The sequence below is a fragment of the Schistocerca serialis genome, chromosome 5 (assembly GCF_023864345.2).
Source record: "Schistocerca serialis cubense isolate TAMUIC-IGC-003099 chromosome 5, iqSchSeri2.2, whole genome shotgun sequence".
Classification (NCBI taxonomy): Eukaryota; Metazoa; Arthropoda; class Insecta; order Orthoptera; family Acrididae; genus Schistocerca; species Schistocerca serialis.
Window position 1 is genome coordinate 365,466,554 of NC_064642.1, and position 22,220 is coordinate 365,488,773.

The 22,220-nt window shown below is 39.5% G+C and overlaps 1 protein-coding gene across 1 annotated transcript in view; it reads right to left on the bottom strand.

Annotated features, from left to right (window-relative positions):
• Positions 1–22,220, bottom strand: part of LOC126481941 (E3 ubiquitin-protein ligase LRSAM1-like) — a 191,316-nt gene that overhangs the window by 87,226 nt on the left and 81,870 nt on the right. Inside the window, exon 7 of the mRNA XM_050105900.1 lies at positions 16,768–16,869. Within this exon, the coding sequence (XP_049961857.1) occupies positions 16,768–16,869 (102 nt within the window). The remainder of the gene's footprint in view (positions 1–16,767; positions 16,870–22,220) is intronic.

The following is a 22,220-nucleotide window of genomic DNA, read 5'->3' on the forward strand; positions in this document are numbered from 1 at the left end:
GATTTTTCATTGTCTTGTGTTGGGGCCGAAATCCTCAACTTCATAAGTAACATCAAACAACTGCCTTACAACCTTATCAGGTCCAAAGTAGCACCTGAGAAGCTTCTCAGAGAGACCAGCCTTCTGAACAGGAGTGAAGATCCAGAAGAGGTCACCAGGCTGGTAGACAACAGGGCAGTGGCTCGCGTCATACCTTCAGTGCTTGTTTTCTTGAGCCTGCAGTGTGCAGAGTCGAGCTAACAGCCGAGCTTCTTCAGCTCTGGTTAAAACCTAGCCGATGTAGTCATCGTCCACGTCATCAGGATGTAATGGAAACACAATGTCTATCGTCGTTGTTGCCTTATGCCGACGCACCAGGAAAAATGGTGTAAATCCTGTGGTGTCTCGTTTGGTGGTGTCGTAGTCAAACGTCACAAAAGGTAGCACCTCATCCCAGTTGCTCTGCTCAACATTGATGAACATTGATAGCATGTCGGCCAAGGTCTTATTAAGGCGTTCAGTAAGCCTGTTACTTTTCGGATAGTAGGCAGTCGTCATGTGATGAGTAATGATGCACCAACGGTTTATCACTGTCACAAGGTTCGATTGAAAAACTTTTCCTCGATCCTTAATTAATGACGTTGGGGCACCGTGTTTTAATACAATGTCTTCCATGATGAATTTGGCTACCCCAGATGCTTCGGCTGTTTTCATGGCTTTTGTAATGGCATAGTGTGTCAGATAATCAGTGCAAACAATAATCCATCTATTGCCACTAGCAGACATTAGAAATCGTCTGAGGAGGTCAATCCCAACACGCTGAAAAGGCGTTTTGGCTGGTGGAATTGGTATGAGTCGGCCAGGTGGTTTCTGAGGAACTGCGTTTCTCCTCTGGCACTCTCGACTGTGTGACACATAGTTACGGACAATTCTAAATAAACCTGGCCAGAAAAATCTCTTGCTGATTCTATCGTATGTCTTAATAAATCCTAAATTTCCAGCCTCAGGTGTGTCATGGAATTTCTGTAGAACATCTAAGCACATGTGGTTAGGAATCACTGGTAACCACCTCTTTCCAAATAGATCAAAGTTTTTCTTGCAAAGTAATCCATTAACTACCTTAAATTGTCCTTTCATATACTCTGGCCTTCATATACTCTGACCGATTTAAGGCAAGCATAATTTGATATATCTTGGTGTCATTCTTCTGCGAAGCAGAGAGATCCTGGAGGGCAGCAAGATAGTCACTATCTTCATCAAAGTCTTGATGATCTTGTACAGGATTTCTTGAGAGACAGTCGGCATCTTGGTGTTTTCTTCCACTTTTGTACACTATGGTAATGTCATACTCTTGAAGACGTAGTGCCCACCTGGTGAGTTGTCCTGTTGGATCTTTAAGACCTGTCAACCAGCAAAGTGAATGATGGTCTGTAACAACTGTGAATGGCCTTCCATAGAGATACTGTCGGAATTTGCACATGGACCAGATCACTGCATCGATCCCGTACCCACTGGCATCTGTGTGTAGTTCTGTAGGTGCTCTCTCATCATATAGACCAAGTATAGGATCAGTCTTTTAACATTTTAATGTTCGGATAATAAGTTGCCGTCTCTTTAATCTGAGAATAGATTATCAATGCAGCTAGCCGCTACCTCTGTGTAATGTCTTGTCTGTATAGACGTGTATCTGTTGTCTTTAAGATCCCTTCACCTTTACACATAAGTCTATACAGTGAAGTAAGGCCCTCCCAGTTCTTCGCTGATCCGTGATAAGACAGGCAAAAAAATTAAACTAACGGATGATTATTAGTATTATCTTTATTTTTCATTCGCTCTCTCTCTTTCTCTCCTTTATCTATGTATAGTTTTTAATATAAGATTTCATTACGTGATATAGTGGTAAAAAATTCAGCCACATAGAATCTTTGGTGGAGTCCTTCGTCTTGGTAATCAGTGGCTGGCTTGCTGTAAGAGATCTTTACATTTATTATTACTGTTAAACACTGCCGTCAGTCGGGAGAATCAATCGTTTGGACAATTTGTTCATTTTACGAAAGATTGCGAATTCCAGATGTGTACGAAGCCTTTTTGGACGATTTAACACAGACTCAGTAATTGCAGGCTCTCTTCGACACAGCTGAAACTTCCCCACTAATTACAGGGCCAACACAATCAACAAATGATTCAGGAAAAACTCATTCGTTCATTCACTACAGAACAAAAATGTCACAAACCTTATTTATGGAGGAAATCGTGTATTAAATCCATCTCCATTACATGTCCAGATCTCTGGAGATTCCACACCTTAATTATTTTCCTTTTACAATCTCTTTCTCTTCAAAACAAACCGCTAGCGGCACGAATGTTAATTGGCTCGCTTTTGCGAGAAGAAAAGCAGAATATGTATCTCTCAGAAACACGTCGATCCCTCAACAGACACTCCAGAAGCTGTCCTAGTTACCACTCTAACAACCATGGAGAATGCATATATGCATCTCTGCTATTTCAAAGAATAAATGCATTAGAAAATACTTTGGCGTCGACGAGCTGTCGCCGCATATATTACAAGAAAATCAGATCAGATAACTTTTCCAAAGTGAATGAAGGTGGATGGTTTGACTGAAAATGATTAATTGGTGTGTGGTAGAGGTTATTTGCTGTGGGACATTACAAGTCGTCAGAGCTTTTCGCAGCACATCGAAAGAATCTTGTTGAGCACCACCCCAGATCAATTTAGCATAGGCTTTTAACAATTCTTGGAGTGGCCTGGCTTTGATATAAGTCTTTGATAAAACGATGGTAATAAGAACATAATCCGAGGAAACTTCTCACATCTCTAATACTTTTAAGAATAAGAAATTCCCTTACAGATCTCTCCTTTTCTGGGTCTGGCCGCACACCTTCATTTGACACAAGGTGTCCAAGTCTTGATTTATTTTGCTCCAAAGAGAAACTTTCTTGAATTACATTTCAGTCCGTCTTGTTGGAGACACTTAAGAATGGCCTTCAGTCTTTTTGTACATTCATCAAATGTCTCTGAAAACACTATGTCATCTAAATAACAAAGACACATCATCCACTTCAGGTGCCTTAGAAGACCATTATCCGTTCAAAAGTTGCTGGTGCGTTACACAAACCAAATGGCATTACCTTAAACTCAGACAGGCCCTCAGGGTTGATAAATGCAGTTTTCTCCTGATCAGCCTCATCTGTGGGCATATTATAAGCGAGACGGAACAATTCCAGTTCCTAGGCATTCAGATAGATAGTAAGCTGTTGTGGAAAGCCCATGTTCAGGATCTTGTTCAGAAACTAAATGCTGCTTTATTTACCATTAGAACAGTATCTGAAATAAGTGACAGTTCAACACAAAAAGTAGTCTACTTCGCATATTTTCATACGCTTATGTCGTATGGTATTATTTTTTGGGGTAATTCTTCTGATTCAAAAAGGGTATTTTTGGCCCAAAAATGGGCTGTTCTAGCTATATGTGGTGTAAGTTCGAGAACCTCTTGTCGACCCCTATTCAATAGTCTGGGAATTCTGACATTGCCCTCGCAGTATATATTTTCTTTAATCTCATTTCCTGTTAGCAGTATTAGCTTATTCCCAAGAGTTAGCAGCTTTCACTCAGTTAATACTAGGCAGAAATCAAATCTGCATGTGAAATGCACTTCCCTGACTCTTGTGCAGAAAGGAGTGCAGTATTCTACTGCATCCATTTTCAATAAGCCACCACAAGAACTCGAAAATCTTAGCAGTAGTCCAAACACTTTTGAGTCTGAACTGAAGTTTCCTCATGGCTCACTCCTTCTATTCTGTTGAGGAGCTCCTGGAAGAGCTCAAAAATTAAGCAAATTCCAGTGTTACATTGTTGATTTTCTTTATTTAAACTTACAACTTGTCGCCTGAATATGTTTCTTATATTTCATTTTATCTGTTTCTACTATCGTGTTATAATTTCATGTATTGACTCGTTCCATGAACATGGAGACTTCTCCTTAATTTGGTCCCACAGAACAATAAATAAATAAATAAATAAATAAAAATACTTCGATTTGCCAGTATCCCGAGTACATGTCCATGGTTGAGAAAAAATAAAATTGTTCAAATGGCTCTGAGCACTATGGGACTTAACATCTGAGGTCATCAGCCCCCTAGAACTTAGAACTACTTAAACATAACTAACTTAGGGAAATCACACACATCCATGACTAAGGCAGGATTTGAACCTGCGACTGCAGCAGTCGCGTGGTTCCGGACTGAAGTGCCTAGAACTGTTCAGCCACCACGGCCGGCGTTGAGAAAAACTTAGCCCCCTTCAGACAATATAGTGTATCATCAATTCGTGGAAGAGGGTAAATGTCCTTTTTAATTATTTTATTAAGCTTCCTGTAAACAACACAAAAGTGCCAACTGCCATCCTTCTTCCTGACGAGGACCAATGGTGATGACCATGGGCTCTGCGTAGGATGAATGATGTCATTCTTCATCATTTTCTCTACCTTGTTGCAAATTATTTGACTTCCGTTGCTGACACACAGTATGCTCTCTGGCTTATTGGTTGATGGTCTCCAGTGCGTCCGGTGCTTCACCGTCGATTTGTCTAGTTTGCTCTTCATCTGTGGATTGAAGCATTCAGAGAACTCTTGAAGAATGGCAAGTAGCTTCTTCTGTTGTTCCTTAGTGAGATTTGGTGATAGTCGAACTAGAAGATCTTTTCTCAGAGTGGTAGTGCTAATTTTGCCCACAGACTGAGCATGGGAGATTTCTATGACGCAAAGCTGTTGTTCTATTAATGGCTCAGCATTTGCTATGCACATGCGTCTTGGAATTATCTGCGGTTCTCAGCAACAGTTAACTATCCACAATTTAAATGAGACAACAGAGGCTGGGATGACCAAGTTATTGTTCAGTGGTATGCTTCTCTTACATTCCACTACAAGATCCATGGGTTGATGCATGGCATGACACGTGACAGTTACATTTCTAGCACTGACTGCAGGAATGATCACTTCATCTAGCACACATAGTCTCCACACACTCAGATGTGAATCTTCCTGTCCACAGTATCTCATCTCGTCTAGCATAATCTTCGGGTGACCACAATTTATAATTGCCTGAGAAGCTTTCAAAAAGTCCCATCCGAGAATGACATGGCGACTACACTCTCGTAAGACAATGAATTCTAAGGGCTGTGTATGGCCACTTATACCCACACGAATGACACATCTTCCTGTATGTTTTACATATTTCCCATTAGCCACCTTCAGCAGAGATGTTTTGTTGTCGATGAATACGGTTTTCTGCAAATGGCGATGGTACTTCTCCAAAATGACTGAATATGATGCTCCAGAGTCTACAAGAGCTTGGGCCGGTCGGTCACCCATGAGGCTATCGACGTAGTTTCATATGATTTTTGTAGTGATTGACGGTTGAGGATTTTTCTCTTCAGCGGCCTCACCTACAAAGGATCGTCACACCCTTTAGTTTTCCAGGTTGCGGCAGCTAGGTGATCGGCTGAAGCTTCTAAATGGCGATGGAGATGTTGATCTGCGTGTTGGGGAGCATCCTTTCCAGCGGCTAGCTTGCGGCGATGTTAACCTACGTCGTCCTGCACTCACATCTTCTTGTTCATCTTCGCTGTCCCGGAGTTGGTGTTGGCTAAGATTGGTCTGCTGTCTTCTGGCATGGGTGTCATCAAATATCCGCCGCCTTTCTCAACAATAGCGCACTGCATGTCCTGGTCATCCACAGTGGAAACATACTGGTTGGTTATCCTGGGTCCTCCAGACGTCAGTCTTCCTTGGTGCCCAAACAGGTTCCTCATGCGGCATTGTAGAAACGTAACTCCACCTGGGTCTCGACTTTTTCATCATTTTAAACGGAAATGAAGGATGAGAGATTGAGTTCCATATCTGTTCCACTTCCTCGCTTATGACCTCTTGAAGCCTCTCAGTTTTTGCTCGCTGTGCAATCCAAGTGCTTTCTGAACTTCCTCTCTCACCATCTGACGAAGAACACTTGTGAAATCAGTTGCTTGCTCCATCAGAGACATCGATACAACGTTTGGAAGCCATTCAAACTTCTTGTATGTGATTCATTTTTGATGCATTGTCTCGATATACTGGTACAATTTTATGAAGTCGTCTGCTGTCGAAACCTCCTTCAGGTTTTGGGCTTGATACATTTCCTCAGCAACACCTTTCATGAGATGTGCAACCTTATCTTCCTCCTTCATTCTAGGATCCAGTATTTTACACAGCTCCAAGACATCTTGAATGTACGATGCTGTCATTTCTCCTGGACGCTGTCCCCTGTACTTTAATTTATCTTCAGCCTTACCCTTCTGTTGCTGTGTGTCGCCGAAATACTTGCGCAGTTCCGCCTGGAATACTTCCCAGCTTGTGAACTTCTGCTCGTTGTTCTCATACCATTGTTTGGCAGTGCCCCTCAAGTAGAAAAATATGTTTGCCAAACACACGGTGTCATCCCATTTGTTAAATTTGGCTATACACTCATATACCTTCAGCCACTTGTTTGGATCTTGGCCATCATCATCAGAGAACCCGGAAGGATGTCTCATGTGGTGGCACACAGTTGCTGTCATCATAATGTCCTCTTCTTCTTCTGCCTCCGGTAGATTGCGATCTATTGAATAGGGCTCGAACTCGGGTTTCTTGCCACGTAAATGGCAGCTCTGTCGTGGCGTGATGGGAGCCACTGTGTCATTGATACTGTGTCATTGATAATGTGTGCTATCACAAGTTCCAATACCCAGCGCCTCCACCAGAATAATGTCATGTAGAATAAGGTGTAATTAGATGAGTGACGAACACTAACTTCACTTAATGAAGGTTTATTCAGCACTTGCACATACAAGAGTGCAGAGCGAACTGCTTCCGGCCAGAACACATACGGTATATATATGGCTATAGAACATATCAGTACAATGATTCTTGACATTTTTGGATACTTCTAGAATGTACTCAAACCGAATATGGAAATTAAAATTCATACAGTCCAGGTGAGTTTTGAACTCACGACCCTCCATGCAACAGTTTGGTATCATAACCACTGGCCTGCCTGGTTGGCCGTGCGGTCTAACGCACGGCTTCCGGAGTTGGAAGAAGTGCCTGGTCCCCGGCATGAATCCGCCCGGCGGACTTGTGTCGAGGTCCGATGAGCCGGCCAGTCTGTGGATGGTTTTTAGGCGGTTTTCCATCTGCCACAGCGAATGCGGGCTGGTTACCCTTATTCCGCCTCAGCTACGCTATGTTCTCCACGTATGCGTACACCACCATTACTCTACAATAGGGGTTACACTCGTCTGGTGTGAGACTTTCCCTGGTGTGTGTGGGGGGTGGGGGGGGGGGCACCATGGGCCGAACCGCACAATAACCCTGGGTTCAGTGTGGGACGGCGGAGGGGTGAAGTAGACTGTGGTAGCTGGCGTGGGATTGTGAACCACTGTGGCTGCGGCGGGGACGGAGCCTCTCCGTTGTTTCTAGGCCCCCAGTTAACATACAATACAATACAGTACAATACAATACAATCATAACCACTACACTACAGTGCTACTCAGCTTCTTCTGCGACAATATTTTTGTCAACTGCAATAAATGCTCTCCTCCTATGGCATCTAACCTGTCTTTTTGATTACGTTCCTTGTCTCACTAAACATTTTGGAGCTTTCTACTACAGGTTTCAGCCAGCTCTTGGTTCTGAAAATAATTACAGCAAAACAACTTTACCAGGGGTGGGGGACAGTAAATTCAGGAACTTTGTTAAGATTAGTTTGGCAATTTATTGTTAAAATTTTGCATTCACAGTGTCTTTACTTTGAACATGGTCCAGTTTTGTTCTCTGCGTACTGACTGGCAAGCATTCATCAGAGGATCTCAAACTACTGCCTAGGTTAAAAACCCCCCATGAGCACTCCACAAGTACTCTGCTACCCGAGTAGCTGCTTCCTTTGTGTAGTGCATCCCTGACCCATCAAGGGAAGTCCTACAATCCTTCATCTCGCAATGCAGGTCCAGAAATCTGCAGCGAAGACCACCACATAATTGATAGAGACTATGGCTGAGAGCACCCACTTGGCCTCCAAACCAAAGGACCAGTGGTGGCTCACACAAACTCTCACCAGTGTGCTACAATGTGTGAGCCTATAGGCTTTTGACTTACAAGGGTAGTAATCATAAATAAATTGAATATATTAATTTTCCATATAAAAACTGAACTGTTTAAATATATTTAAATTTTATAATCAATCTTTTAACACTGCGAGGAATAATAATAATAATAATAATAATAAAAAAATATGATGGCAGCAGTGGGAATCTAATCTGAATCCACAAATTGCCTGTCCATGTGCTTAACCAGTACGTTATGAAATTGATATGTACATCACTGCTTGAAAATTCCTCACACACTATGCTTAGAGAACTTAAATGCTATTGGCACATTTATGCTTCCTGTTTCATCGACTCTCTCACTGTTGCGGATGAGTTACTTTCATATCTAGGCGAATAAAAAAGTTTAGAATACTTATCATTAAAAATACGAGCCTCTTTGCATCCTATCTTTTCCAAAATAACTTGTTTTGATACCTTGAACCATTCACAAAACATGACAACTGTTATGACCACACAATTCTTTACATGCAGGGACAGATATGGGCCCATTGTGCTGACTGTCTGATAGATACAAAAACAAATATCTCAAGAATGAAATGAGATCATTCTGCTCTCAGTTTTAAATAAAATTTCAATATCTTATCTACATTTCATATACAGCAATGTATGCACTCGAAATCAACCATAAGGAAAGTGTATGTACTGCGCTTTACTTGTGAAAAGCATTTTAAAAATGTTGTGCTAAGCTTTACTTAATTTGGTGCAGCCAGCAATTATTATTATTATTATTATTAATAATAATAATAATAATAATAATAAGAAGAAGAAGAAGAAGAAGAAGAAGAAATTCAGTCCTTCATCAAGTGAATATACAAAACTATAAGATGTGCAAAAATCAAATTTTTTCTCTAAATAGTTCTCTTAAAATCGGATGATAAGTATTTTATACCACCCAGAGCATCGTCTCGCAGCACAGGTAGCAGCAGTAGGTGAGTAGTACGTTGAGAACAAAGCCACTTTCAGCACACCAATGTAAAGGGCACGCTTATAGCAGTCAGAGGGTTAAATTTTACACAGTAGTTTAACGCAGAGAGGGGGAAAAAAAGGGTTTGCAGCAGCAGGATTCAAACCCCAGCTGATAAATTGCCAGTCTATGTGCTAAACCTCTCAGTTACAGCTCTGTTATCACAACGAACACTCTAAAATCCCTTATACTCTACATCTGTTCAAAGAAAAACACTGACCTGGCGCTGTGAACAATGTAGCACCCTCACTGCTGGCAGGGATGACATCACATCAGAGAATGTGCAGTCAAAGACACACAGCTGTGTCCCTTCTCTGAGTTGCTAATAGTGTGAATGACCATCGTCACAGCACATGATACTGGTTTCTAGTTATGACAGACAAAGTTCTACAAAACAGGTTTTTGTCCATTTTATTTGCATACCAGCACGCATTCAAAGAGAAAGGCATAACTTTAGAGCCATTTCCAGCTAGTATTCAAAGGTAAATGACACAATTCTAGTGCAATTTTTACAATATGCTGTAGAGAATTAGCCCAATATCACCAGCTGCTAATGCAAAGAATCCTGATCAACCCTGCATATGATGCTGCAAACTGTGGGCCCCCCTTGCACCCTGCAAGTGAGGCCAACACTCATCACCACTTCTGCAAATTTCCCATACAAATTGAGAATGATGTCAGAGCCCATGTGACAGGTCATTGGTGCCAATTTGAGCCATAACTTGCAGGCAACTTCACCCTGCAACCTCAATAGCCATGGTCAGGGCCTCTTCCACATCTCGGATGAGCCCTCTCAGCAGATATACCTAGTACACTTAAGATTTCTTTGTGGCTCTGGATACTGTTTCCCTAAGGGGTTCCAAAGCACACAAACTCCCGATTACTAGCAAACGTGCCTACTTGGACCCTGCTAAAGGAGCAGCTACCAGTCTACTCAAAGGACGAATGGACAAGGTCAGATGGTCAACCTCCACACTGAACCTCCGCCTTGGGCTACACGAACACATTACAACCTGCCATTCACCCTGCACTACATATAGACTGCAAGAATCTACATTTCACAGAGCCTAAAACAGAAGATTACACTTCTTAAATACAAAAACATATGAAGACGTTATGAGTTAAGCTGTGAGGGGACACAGAAAAAGCTGACAATCTAACATGCTATTTTCCTCATATGTCACCAATGGAGGATGCACATGTTTTACTGCATTGTGTACTGCAAAAAGTAGAGGAATAGTTCAGAGATAATGATTGTTTGGCATAAGTCATATCACTTCAGACAGGAGGGGTTACCTTCATAGTATCAGATGTTTTTAAATTTAGCATATGTTAAAATTCAGGAGTATGTAAGAAACACATTTTTTTTGTTTTCTCCAAAAGAATTCCTGCCCTGAGATACAGGCCTCCAAAGTTGACACTCCAAACATCATTTTGAAGATGTGACTTTTGGAAAAAAATTTTAAGATCTCTTTAACAATTCTAGATATTTTGCTAGAGTTTTTTATTTTATTTTATTTTTTTATTTGAAAGATAATTGCTTTATGATTACAATGGTATCCTCCATTTGGACATATCTGCCAAAGTTCTTTTACTGTTGCCTTCTGAATTTTTTTTATAATTTACAGATTTTTTTTTTTTTCCAAAAAAGCCAATCCAGAAAAGTTAGATTTCTTCTGTTAATTAGTACCATATAGTACTATATTTTCTGTAAAGGGGAGCTTCCGCTTTTAAGTTGGACAGGTTTTATTTTAAAAATAATTTTTTTTTAACTTTCAAGGGTAGTTTATGTCTTCACTGAATTTGTTTCTTACTAATTTCTCTGTCACAATGTTTATTTCTATTGTCTTTCTTGCAGCTATTTCTTATCTCTTCCTTTGTAGCAGTTATTTCTTTTTGCTCTCATTGTTGCAGATATTTCTTACACTTTGTTGTAGTTTCTTGTAATTTTCTTTCTTATGGTTGTTCATTGCAGGTTTCTGTATTGTAAATGTTCAGTGCTAATTTGTTTACTGAAGAGACTTCTAAGAAATCTGAGACCATCCAGTGAGTTCTGTGTTTTCATGAGGAATTTGCCAGTTGACGCAGTCGCAGTGTGTTTTGTGAAAAGGACTGTTTGAAATTTCTTCTGACTGGGGCCACACAGAAGAGTGAAGTGTACTGACTATTTGCATATCCATAAAAGGGTGCTATATAAGACAAACAAAAAAAAAAAAAAAACAGACTTTGTTCAAGTTGGGACTGAAGACTCTGTTTCAAAGTGAAGATGTTTCCAGTGATGACTTTTTAAGCTCTAAATGTTTTGACAGAACAACAACAATGATAGTACCTGAACAAGGTGCAGCCTCCCATGGTGCAGATGATGCAGATTTTGCATCAATAGAGGAAGAATTAAATACCCTGAATCAGTCAACTACAGAGGTAGCTGTTAGTCCTGTTGACAAACTGTGGTCAGTGAAGTCGAGTCATAAGCTCTAAGCATTAAGAAAGTGCAGAGAAATTATTAAAGCTCTGGATGAATACACTACAGCAAAACTAACCACACTCTTCAAAGTAGAAATTCAATCTTCAGAAGACAATGAAACAAAGCACTCTTGCAAGGAATTTTTCACAAATACCAATTCAGCTGTTGAATATTGTGCATCCTACAGTGAAAAGCTGCAAGTTTTAACTATTATTCCAGAGACGTTTTCAAACAAAACAATTTTGAACCACATTCCATCAGTATCAAAGTACACGGTAGACAAATCAAGAAATGTGAGGTTTGTAAAAGAAGTCTTTGGGACACCAGATCCCTATTATGGTCATCCTCTAGAAGCAGCTCAAGTTAAAATAGTGCAGTCTTCCACATAAATGGGACTGTTCTCACCAGCGTGCCAACAAAAAAGACAATATAACTGTAACAGTTGAAGGTCAAAAAGTTGTGAAAGTGAAGAGGTATGAGGGTAGTTTGAAAAGTTCTCGGAATGGAATAGGAAAAAAAGTACTTAAATCACTGAAACTTTTTTTATTTTTCAATGTTGTCTCCTTGTAGATTAATGCATGCGGTCCAACGATGTTCCAGTGCCTTGATCTCATCTTGAAAATGAGTTTCCTCCAGGCCTGCAAAATAGTTGTCAACTCTGGCTATCAATTCTTTGCTTGAAGTGAATCTTTGTCCACCAAGAAAAATTTTCAGTCTTGGGAAGAGATGGAAGTTTGTTGGAGCTGTATCAGGTGAATAAGGTGGGTGTCACAACAATTCATACCTTAGTTTCTGTAATTTTGCGATGGCGACAGCACTTGTGTGCGGGCACATGTCAAGAGTCGCGGCACCCATCTTGCAGATAATTTTTTTCATTTCGAATTCTTCAGTTAAAATGTGATATACCCTTTCAGACGACACCTGGCAAGCATGAGCAATGTCACGCACTTTCAACTGGCGATCCTCCATGACCATTTTGTGCACTTTTGAAATGATTTCTGGAGTAGTGACACATCTTTGGCGACCACTGTGCGGGTCATCATCTAAACTCTCCCAAACCGAAATTAAATTCATTTGTACACTTGGTAACAGTTGAATATGAAGAAGCAGAGTCCCCCCGTGTATTGTGGAAATCGGAATGAATGTCGTTTGCTTTCATACCTTTCCTTATGAAGTACTTAACCACTGTTCGAATCTCAATTCTTTCCATCGTCCCAAATCATTACATGGGAACAACAGAACCAAATCACTGCCGCAGCTCTCTTCCAAGAGCGCTGACATGGAACGTGTTTACAGGGAACAGTCCAATGAATATCACGTGAACAACTCGTTGTGCTAGCACTGACCTCTTATGGTGATTCCGTGAACTTTTCAAACAACCCTCGTACATGACTTACAGTATTAAAGAAACTTTTGCAATTTATAGAAGCAACTATACAACTCCATGTATTGGAAGATCAAAATTTTATGCCCTACGACCTAAGTGGGTAGTTCCACATCCACCCACAGATGTATGTATGTGTATGTACCACACAAATTTTGAACTTCGTGTGGTAACTTTGAAGAACTTACTGGAACACGTGACATATGACACCTTGGTTGGGAGTGTGAAGTCATTAGTAGTTTGCGATGTAAAGCGAGAGACTTGTTTGTTTCAAGAATGTGGTGACTGTCCTGGAAAGGAAGGACTGTCTTTACAGACACTTGGCCTGTAAGACGTAACAGATAACTCTGCAGAAATTACATATGCGACATGGGAGGAAAATAAACGAATTAAGAAAACTGTTGCCTTTGACAGTTTCATTGATGAACTTGGTAAATGGTCAGTGAAAACAGTAACACACCAGCGTCTGAAGAAATTGCAACAACAACACATTGCAGAAGTGAAAGAATGTGTACAAGCTGAAGAACTATATTTAGTGCTTCACTGTGATTTTGCTGAGAACTGGTCTGAATTCTCCCACATGCAGTACAAGGGTACTATTGGAGTAATGATCAGGTTTCAATTTCTAGAGGAGTAACATATTTTCAAAATAAGAGAACAAGTGTTGCAGTTATAAGTGATGACACAGGCCATGACGCAGCACATTCTTTGCTAGCAATGTGCAAAATTCTTCAACTGCAAACAGTGGCAAAGAAGATCATCATCATTTCTGATGGTGCTCCTAGTCATTTTAAAAATCGTTACCAGCTGTCTGAATTGAGTAAGTCACTTTTGCCAAGTGAGTTGGTATACAGTGCCACTGGTCATGGGAAGGGGCCTTGTGATGGTGTAAGAGGCCTGCTGAAGTACCGTGCTACAAAACAATCTTTCCAGACCAAATACACCTGCAATTCAGAATGCTGAGGATTTTACGAGCGTTCTGAAATCTTACACATCCACAGCCCTCATTCTTTTGTCCAAAGAGGAAATGGAAGAATTCTGTGAGCAGTAAAAAGAAGAATGGTACAAACAAACTACTCCCATGAAAGGAATTCAGAAGACACATTTTTGGACTCAAAGTGATGGGCGAACTCATGTTGCATGCACTTTAAAGAGCAACAAAGAGGAAATTTCGTTCGTTCCGCCAACACCTCAGAAACAGCATGATAATATTCAGATTCACAACCTGAGAAGGCGGATGTTTGTGGCATGTATGTATGACTGTGGCTGGTGGCTTGCAGAGATTATAGACACCGATTATGAGTTAACTGAAATTGTAGTGAAATTTCCAGCTGAAGGACAGCAACAATGGCACCAATGTTTTGAAGACTGTAAGTGATCCAGTTCATTGGTTCAACAGTAAGGCATCACTCTATATCAAATGAAGATATTGAAGCAATGGAACACATTTTTAGTCCATTGACTGGCTAATTTCAGTGCAAAACAGAGTGCACAGAAGTTGTATAAATTGAAACATTTAAGTCTATGGACCCTTCACATACATTTTGGGACCATTTAAAATGCTTGAAAAATGAGTCTCTTACTCAACTTTCAAAACTGAAATTATGTTAAATAAGGCTAAGTTTTGGTTTTTATGAGCCTGTTATGTGATAATATGGTAATAAAACAGTATGTATGGCAAAAATTTCAATTGTTTATAAAACCTGTTCAACCTAAAAGTGGAAGCTCTCCTTTTCTGGGAATTTAGAACTACAAGGATAATCCCAAAAGTAAGGTCTCCTATTTTTTATAAGTACACAGACCTGTTTATTTCAACAATAGTTTACATCAATTTACAGTTTGAACATTTAGCTATTTTTCGACATAATCACCATTTCTGTCAATGCATTTTTGTAGACGCTGTGCCAATTTTTGTATGCCTATGTCATACCAGCTTGCCACCATGCTGTTCAGAAAGTTATGAACCTCTTCTTTCACCTCATCGTCGGAACTGAATTGCTTTCTGGCCAAATGTTCTTTTGACCTAGGGAACAGGTGATAGTCACTGGGTGCCAAGTCAGGACTATAGGGTGGGTGGGTGATTATGTTCCACTGAAACTGTTGCAGGAGAGCAACCGTTTTCTGAGAATGTGTACACCCTTGCCCAACATTCCTCTTCTCTGGTTCTGAATTGCCCATTTGAGTTTTTTTCAGAGTCTCACAGTACCTGTCAGCGTTAATTGTGATCCCAGCGATTCAGCTCCGGCGACAAGGTGAAAGAAGAGGTTCACAACTTTCTGAACAGCATGGCGGCGAGCTGGTATGACATGGGCATACAAAAACTGCCACACCATCTACAAAAATGCATCAACAGAAATGGTGATTATGTCGAAAAATAGCTAAATGCTCAAACTGTAAACTGATGTAAACCATTGTACAACCAAACAGGTCCACGTACTTATAAAAAAATAGGAGACCTTACTTTTGGGGTTATCCTCGTATATGGTACTAATCAATAAAAATCACAATTTTATGGATTGGCATTTATGAAAATAAATATTTTTTACATAAATTATAATAAAAGTTCAGAACGCTATAGTAAAAGAACTTTGACACGTAAGTCCAAATGGAGGATTTCTTTGTAATCATAAAGAAATTAGCTTTCAAATAAAAAAAGCACCAACATATCTAGAGCTCTTCCAAGGATACAGCATTTTAAATTTTTTTCCAAAATTCGCATCCTCAAAATGGTATGCACTGTGTCATCTTTGGAGGGCTGTATCTCTGAGCAGAAATTTTTTTGGAGAAAAAAAAAAAAAAAATGTTCCTTACTTAGTTCTTCATTGTAACATATGCTAAATTCAATAATATCTGAGACTTATGAAGGTAAGACTTTTCATAGCCTGCCTGAATTGATACGGACTATATTGTTTATATCAGCACGACAATGTACGCTGTTATAAAGCTGCATCCGTGAGGCAATGGTTTGTGCACAATAACATTCCTAAGATCGATTAGCTTGCCCAGAGTCCTGAAATAAACCCAATGGAACTCTTCTGGGTTGAGTTAGAGAGTTAGCTTTGCTTCACACCCCAGCGTCCAGCATCACAATGTACTCCGATTTTGGCTCCCGAGGGAGAAATGGCTGCCGTTTCTCCAAAGAAATTCAGACACATCACTGAAAGTGTCCTCAGCTGGCTTCAAGCCATAATAAAGGTGAAGCATGGACAGTTACATATCAATGTGCACTAATAGGCATCCGGATATTTCAGTTCAGGCAGTGTATGCTTAAATGTGTGTGAATTCCTAAGAGACCAAACTGCTGAGGTCATCAGTCCCTAGACTTGCACACTACTTAAACTAACTTAATCTAGCTTATGCTACGAACAACACACACACCCATGCCCGAGGGAGGATTCGAACCTCTGGTGGGACGGACCGCGCAATTAGGGACATGGCGCCTCTAACCGCATGGCATACAGTGTATGTCCTGGACAAATATCACGTTACAGTTTCCATATTAATGTCCTCTAATAGGTATCTGGATACTTTGGTTCAGACAAATATCAAATTAAACAAGTTTCTTTCTCCCTTGGATCTTTTACTCAAAGAAACTAATATATTCAGAATTACACTTACTAAAAACTAAAAATTGGTCCTACAGGTAAAGAAATAATGCCATTATTTGACAAAATAGAATTATCTGAAAGTAGTGATCTATAACACAAGAGTGAATTTTTCGTGCCTTGCAAAACGTAATCTTTTGTTAACCATGTACACAGTTGCAAAACTATACTCACTTTTTCTTTGGAAATTCTCATAACATTTTGAAGCTCTAATTCTTTTCTCTGTTGCTCCTCTATACTCCTCTCAAGCTCCAGCATTTCTCTTCGTTTCTGCTCCTGTCAAAAAAATTCGGTTTTGGGAAGTTATAAAATGAGAGTATACATAAAGGGCATTATTATAAATGGTTCAGCACATTGTCTCAGACTCAAAAAATTTGTAATTACACAATACTCAAATCCACTATATCCTTACAGTAATTATACAGTTTGAAAGTTACTTCTTTCTTCATTGACAAGTTCACTTTTAACCTCCACCCTCATTTAGATACTGGAGAAAATTAGCAACTATCACATTGAACTCATCCACTTTAGCTGATCAAATATCTAAAAAGTGATACACTTTTGGATCTTAAGCCAGGTGTTAAGTTCAAAGACATTTTGAGAGCCTTGACATGTACAGTGTGTTTTGAAGAGCTAGTTACAGTATCTGGAAGTTAGAAGTGAAAAGACATTCCAGACATTAAAATAAGTACTCAGATAGTTGGTATGTATTAGTGTTCACTTTGATCTTGTAGTGGGCACATCAATTCACAATATGTTAAATATGTATTTAAGGTACACTGTAATCATCATCATGTGTTTTACACCAGTTTGAGCCATAAAGTCTACCACATGATGACACTATGTCAAAAATAGTCACAGTACAACCAAGTATTATTTAATCTTGGGTTTTGGTTACATAAAAGACGCCTTTCATCCAAAATGGCAAAGCTGTAGTGCAAAAATTAAAGACACTTTTAAAGACTACAATATAGAATTATGGACAAATCTATCAGGCCAGTTTGTACCATGCTGCTACAAAAATTTACAGCACAATCGCAATATATGAAGTCAATACCCTGCATATTTGAAACTCTTCCAAAGAGAAGATACATACTTGACTTAACTAAAGCATTTGATTGTGTCGATCACAAAATATTGCTCCAGAAGTTGGACCATTATGGAATATGGGGAGTGGCTCTCCTCTTACTTTAATATCAGACAGCAAAAGGTCATTTTCCACAGTACTGAGAATGACTATGATGTAGGGTTTGAGTGGGGCATGGTTTCTTATTTATACAAACGATATGCCCTCTAGTATTACAGATGATTCTAAAATATTCCTGTTTGTTGATGACACTAGCTTGGTAGTAAAGGACGTTGTGTGCAGTTCAAGACATAAGTTCATGGGTTGTAGAAAATAAACTAATGTTAAATCACAGTAAGACTCAGTATTTACAGTTTCTCACACACAATTCAACAAAACATGATGTTTTAATTTCACAGAATGGGCATATGATTAGTAAAACTGAACAGTTCAAATTTCTAGGAGTTCAGATAGATAGTAAACTGTTGTAAGGAGTTCAGATAGATAGTAAACTGTTGCAGAAAGCCAATGTTCAGGATTTTGTTCAAAGACTTAATGCTACCATTTTTTCTGTTATAATGGTGTCATGATTGAGTTGGACACAAAAAGTAATCTAATTTGCTTATTTTCAATCGCTTATGACATATGGTATTATATTTTGGGGTAACTCTTCCTACTCTCAAAGGCTACTTTTGGCTCAGAAATGGGCAGTTCAGGCAATAAGTGGTGTAATTTTGCAAACCTCTTGTCGTCCATTGTTCATTAGTCCGGGTGTTCCATTATTGACCTCTCAATATATTTATTCTTTACTGTCATTTTTTGTTAATAATATCAGCTTACTCATAAGAATTAGCAGCTTTCACTCAGTTAAATCTAGATAGAAATCCAATCTGTATTTGGATCGTATTTTCTAGACTTGTGCAGGAAGTGTTCAGTATACTGCTGCATCCATTTTCAATAAGCTAGCACAAGAATTCAAAAATCTTGGTAGTTATTCATGCGCAGTCAAGTCTAAACTGGGGTCACTCCTCCTATTTTGTCAAAGAGTTCCTTGAAAAATTAAGCTGATTCCTGAGTTATATAGTTGATTGTGTTTACATAAACTTATGGCTTGTCTCTTTTTGGATTCGTAAACATTTTCTTCTCTTCCTTGTTTCAAATGGGCCTACTTTGGACCATGCTTGTTGAACTGTTGGGCTTTGATCTTTGCCCAGAACTGTCGCATCCTTTGCCAATGTAACTCCTTCCTTTCTTCTGTCCAGGGGGTATCGTTCCTTCAGGGCTTTTCTGGAAATCTTCAGACTTCCTTCGGGGTACATCTCACAGACTGTCCGTTGTGGAGATCAGTTATTCTGAGTTCTTTAACGTCCTTTTCAGTTTCTGTCAGACAAGATGTGCAAACCTTCTTGTTTTAACAGAAAGTGAACAGACGGTTGGTCAACCTGTTTGGAGGCAATCTTGCAACATGGCTATAGAAAGCTACCCTTCTTTTTCTTGCATAGTCTGACAGCCTCTTGATATGTTCGTAGAGCTCCAAATAATGTCATCTTCTGAATTCCCCATCTCCTCCTACCAGGCCTAGGATCTTCCTGGGGTTTCTCCTCTCTCTGACTTCCAATTTCTTCATCAGACCTCTATGGTTCATGGAAAGACATTCCATGGCATACAGTTTTTTTCATAAACTTATGGCTTGTCTCTTTTTGGGTTCATAAACTTTTATTTTATCTGTTAATACTTTTCTGCTGTAATTTCATGTCCGGACATGTTCCACGACCTTGAAGGTTTGCTCCTCAATTTGATCCTATGGAATTAGACTTGTAAAGTAAAAAACAAAATAAAACTTTAAATAGTGAGAACATATGCCAACAAATTACATTGCTATGCCATGATGGAGGCATTTGAAACAAACTGGTAGTGCACAGCTGAAAAACAAACAGAAGCACTCATAAGATTTTTGCAGTTAGGTGGCATAAAACCCTGATATTCATAGATGGATAGTGGAAGTAAATGAAGTAGTTGTATTACTAAAGGAAGAGTACATGTTTTTAAAAAAAATTGTAAATTTCAGTCACTGATGAGTAAGTTCTGGTTATAGAAACATGACCATTACTGATGAAAATGTGGGATTTGTTGACAATGCAATTTGCAATAATGGGAGTACTTTTTAGACATTTTGGGCACTGAACTGACTGTCAGTGTTCAATTCACTCATATCACTGTTATAGACTTTCTCACTGGGTTTTTAGAAATTTCGGGAAAATGGGCACCTGATTTGGGATCAGGCAATGCTGAAGACATAGCTTTCTGGCATACATTGTGACAGCAGATGAACCACTGTTGCATCAGTCTGAGGCAATAAGAAAAAGGCAGTCTTCAGAAAGATGGCACAGGCCTTTACTAGTGAAGCAGTAGTTCAAGCCTTATTCATTATCATTTAGTTTCCATCCCCTGGCTGGTTCTGCTTGAAACATAAGCTTCTATGCTGTTTCCTGTCATCTCACAACATTTCTCTCTCTACTGTGTCACAGTCTTTTATTTTCTTCTCCACAAATTCCCTCAGTTCAACAATCCACCTGTCTCAGTCTTTCTCTAGGTCTCGTCTCCTATTGTCATACCATGAGCCTGCCTTGATATCCTGCCAACTTCTGTTCTTTTAACATTCCATACCATCTTAATATGGACTTTTCAATCGTCCCTTGCTTGAACTTCTCTATCATCATTTCTCAAAGTGTTTCTAACACATTCTAGTCAGTCCTATGCTGCTTCTTCAAAATTTCATCTTGCAAGCCTGTATCTTGCTCACCTGCCTTTTCTTAACTAACCATGTTTCTAGTGCATACAAATTAGAGCATAATTCGCTCATTATGATAGTCAAGGAGTGTAGTTTCAGCTCTCTCAGACTGCAGATGCGTGTGCAAGTTGCGCTGGCATGTATGTGTGTGTGTGTGTGTGTGTGTGTGTGTGTGTGTGTGTGTGTGTGTGTGTATTGCTGACAAAGGCCTTAATGGCCGAAAGCTATGATTGTGTGAATCTCTTTATTGTGCCTATCGTGGCTCAGCATCTCCGCTATATGGTGAGTAGCAACTTTCCTTCTTTCGTATTGTTACAGTATGATAGTCATTTACACTTTCTCCAGACCAGGCTTCTTACACTCTGCAGGAATCCATGTGCTTGCCTTCTCCTTTCATTAATCTCCTTAGCATTCCTCCCACTGTCTTCCATTATGCTCCTCAGGTACTTAAAAATTTCCATTTTTTTTTTCTTTTTTTGTACCAGCTATCTAATAATTTTACCCGTTGATACTCTCATCTTATTCCTCACTGCCATATGACTTCACATTTCTTGGCATTAAATTTCAATCCATACTTCCCACTTCCTCTCATACATCTAATCCTTTTTGTACATTCACATTTCCCCACACTATAAAAGCATCTGCACAAGAAACTGCTTTCATGTTTTCATCTTGTATTGGTGCTGCCACTCTGGCCATTATCTCATTGGTAAGGACGATGAATAGTAGGCGGGATAATGCACTCCCTTGCTTCAACCCATTTTCCTGTTCCAACCAGTCACATCTTCTCTTCTCCCACTTTTACACAACTGTACAATGTTGACATCTTTCCTTCATTCTTATCATAGTCACCTTCCAATTTCACTTTCTCAAAGGGCTTCCCAAATCCTATTTCTTTTCAGACTATAATAGGCTTCTTTACTGTTCAGGGACATCACTACAAAATGCTTAACGTATCTGTTGCACGTCACTTGGAGCTGCCTTAAACTAAAAATTAGACCCATTGTTAACTTTTCTGGCTTAAACTCAAATTTCTCCTCACTCAATTCTCATCCTACTATTGTCTGTATTCTCCTTTCTAGGACCTTCTCAAATACCCTGGCCGCATGACACACTAAAGTAATTCCAATATAATTTTCCATAATTTCCTGGAACGCTTATTAAAAATTGGCACTATGATTCCCTTTTTCTAGTCTTCAGGCATCCTTTCATTCCATACTGTTCTTATGACCTTATAGAGTCACTGCAATCCAACAATGCCAGCTGCTCTCACCATCTCCTCATTCACTCCATCAAATCCAGGTCACCTACTTGTGTCAAGGTCTTATTGTGATAACAAATGAAACAACACACAGAATACCCCATTGCTAGCCATCAATATAACGGGTCATGTTCCCCAAATGAACTAATGTCTTCTGGATCTGGCGGCACACATTAGAAGAGCTATATCAGAGTTTCAAGAAAAAAATCCTGTGGTAATGCTGGGAGCAAATTTGCAGAACAACACTGTGACTGCAAGGTAACAAGACTAATTTGCAGATAATTGTTATTTCTTAAAACTCTTATGAAATAAATTTTTTAAAAATATCTTGTGATCCAAGATTGGAATAAACGCTACTAAACACAGTTTGGTCTGCTAACCAATATTAGTGACAATCAGAACCCAATAAATACCTCAATGTAGGTCTTCAGGCTTTCCCATCTTGCAAAATCGTGTTTTCTGCTGGTAATCCATGTCATACTTGCATGATACTTCGATTGCATAACTCA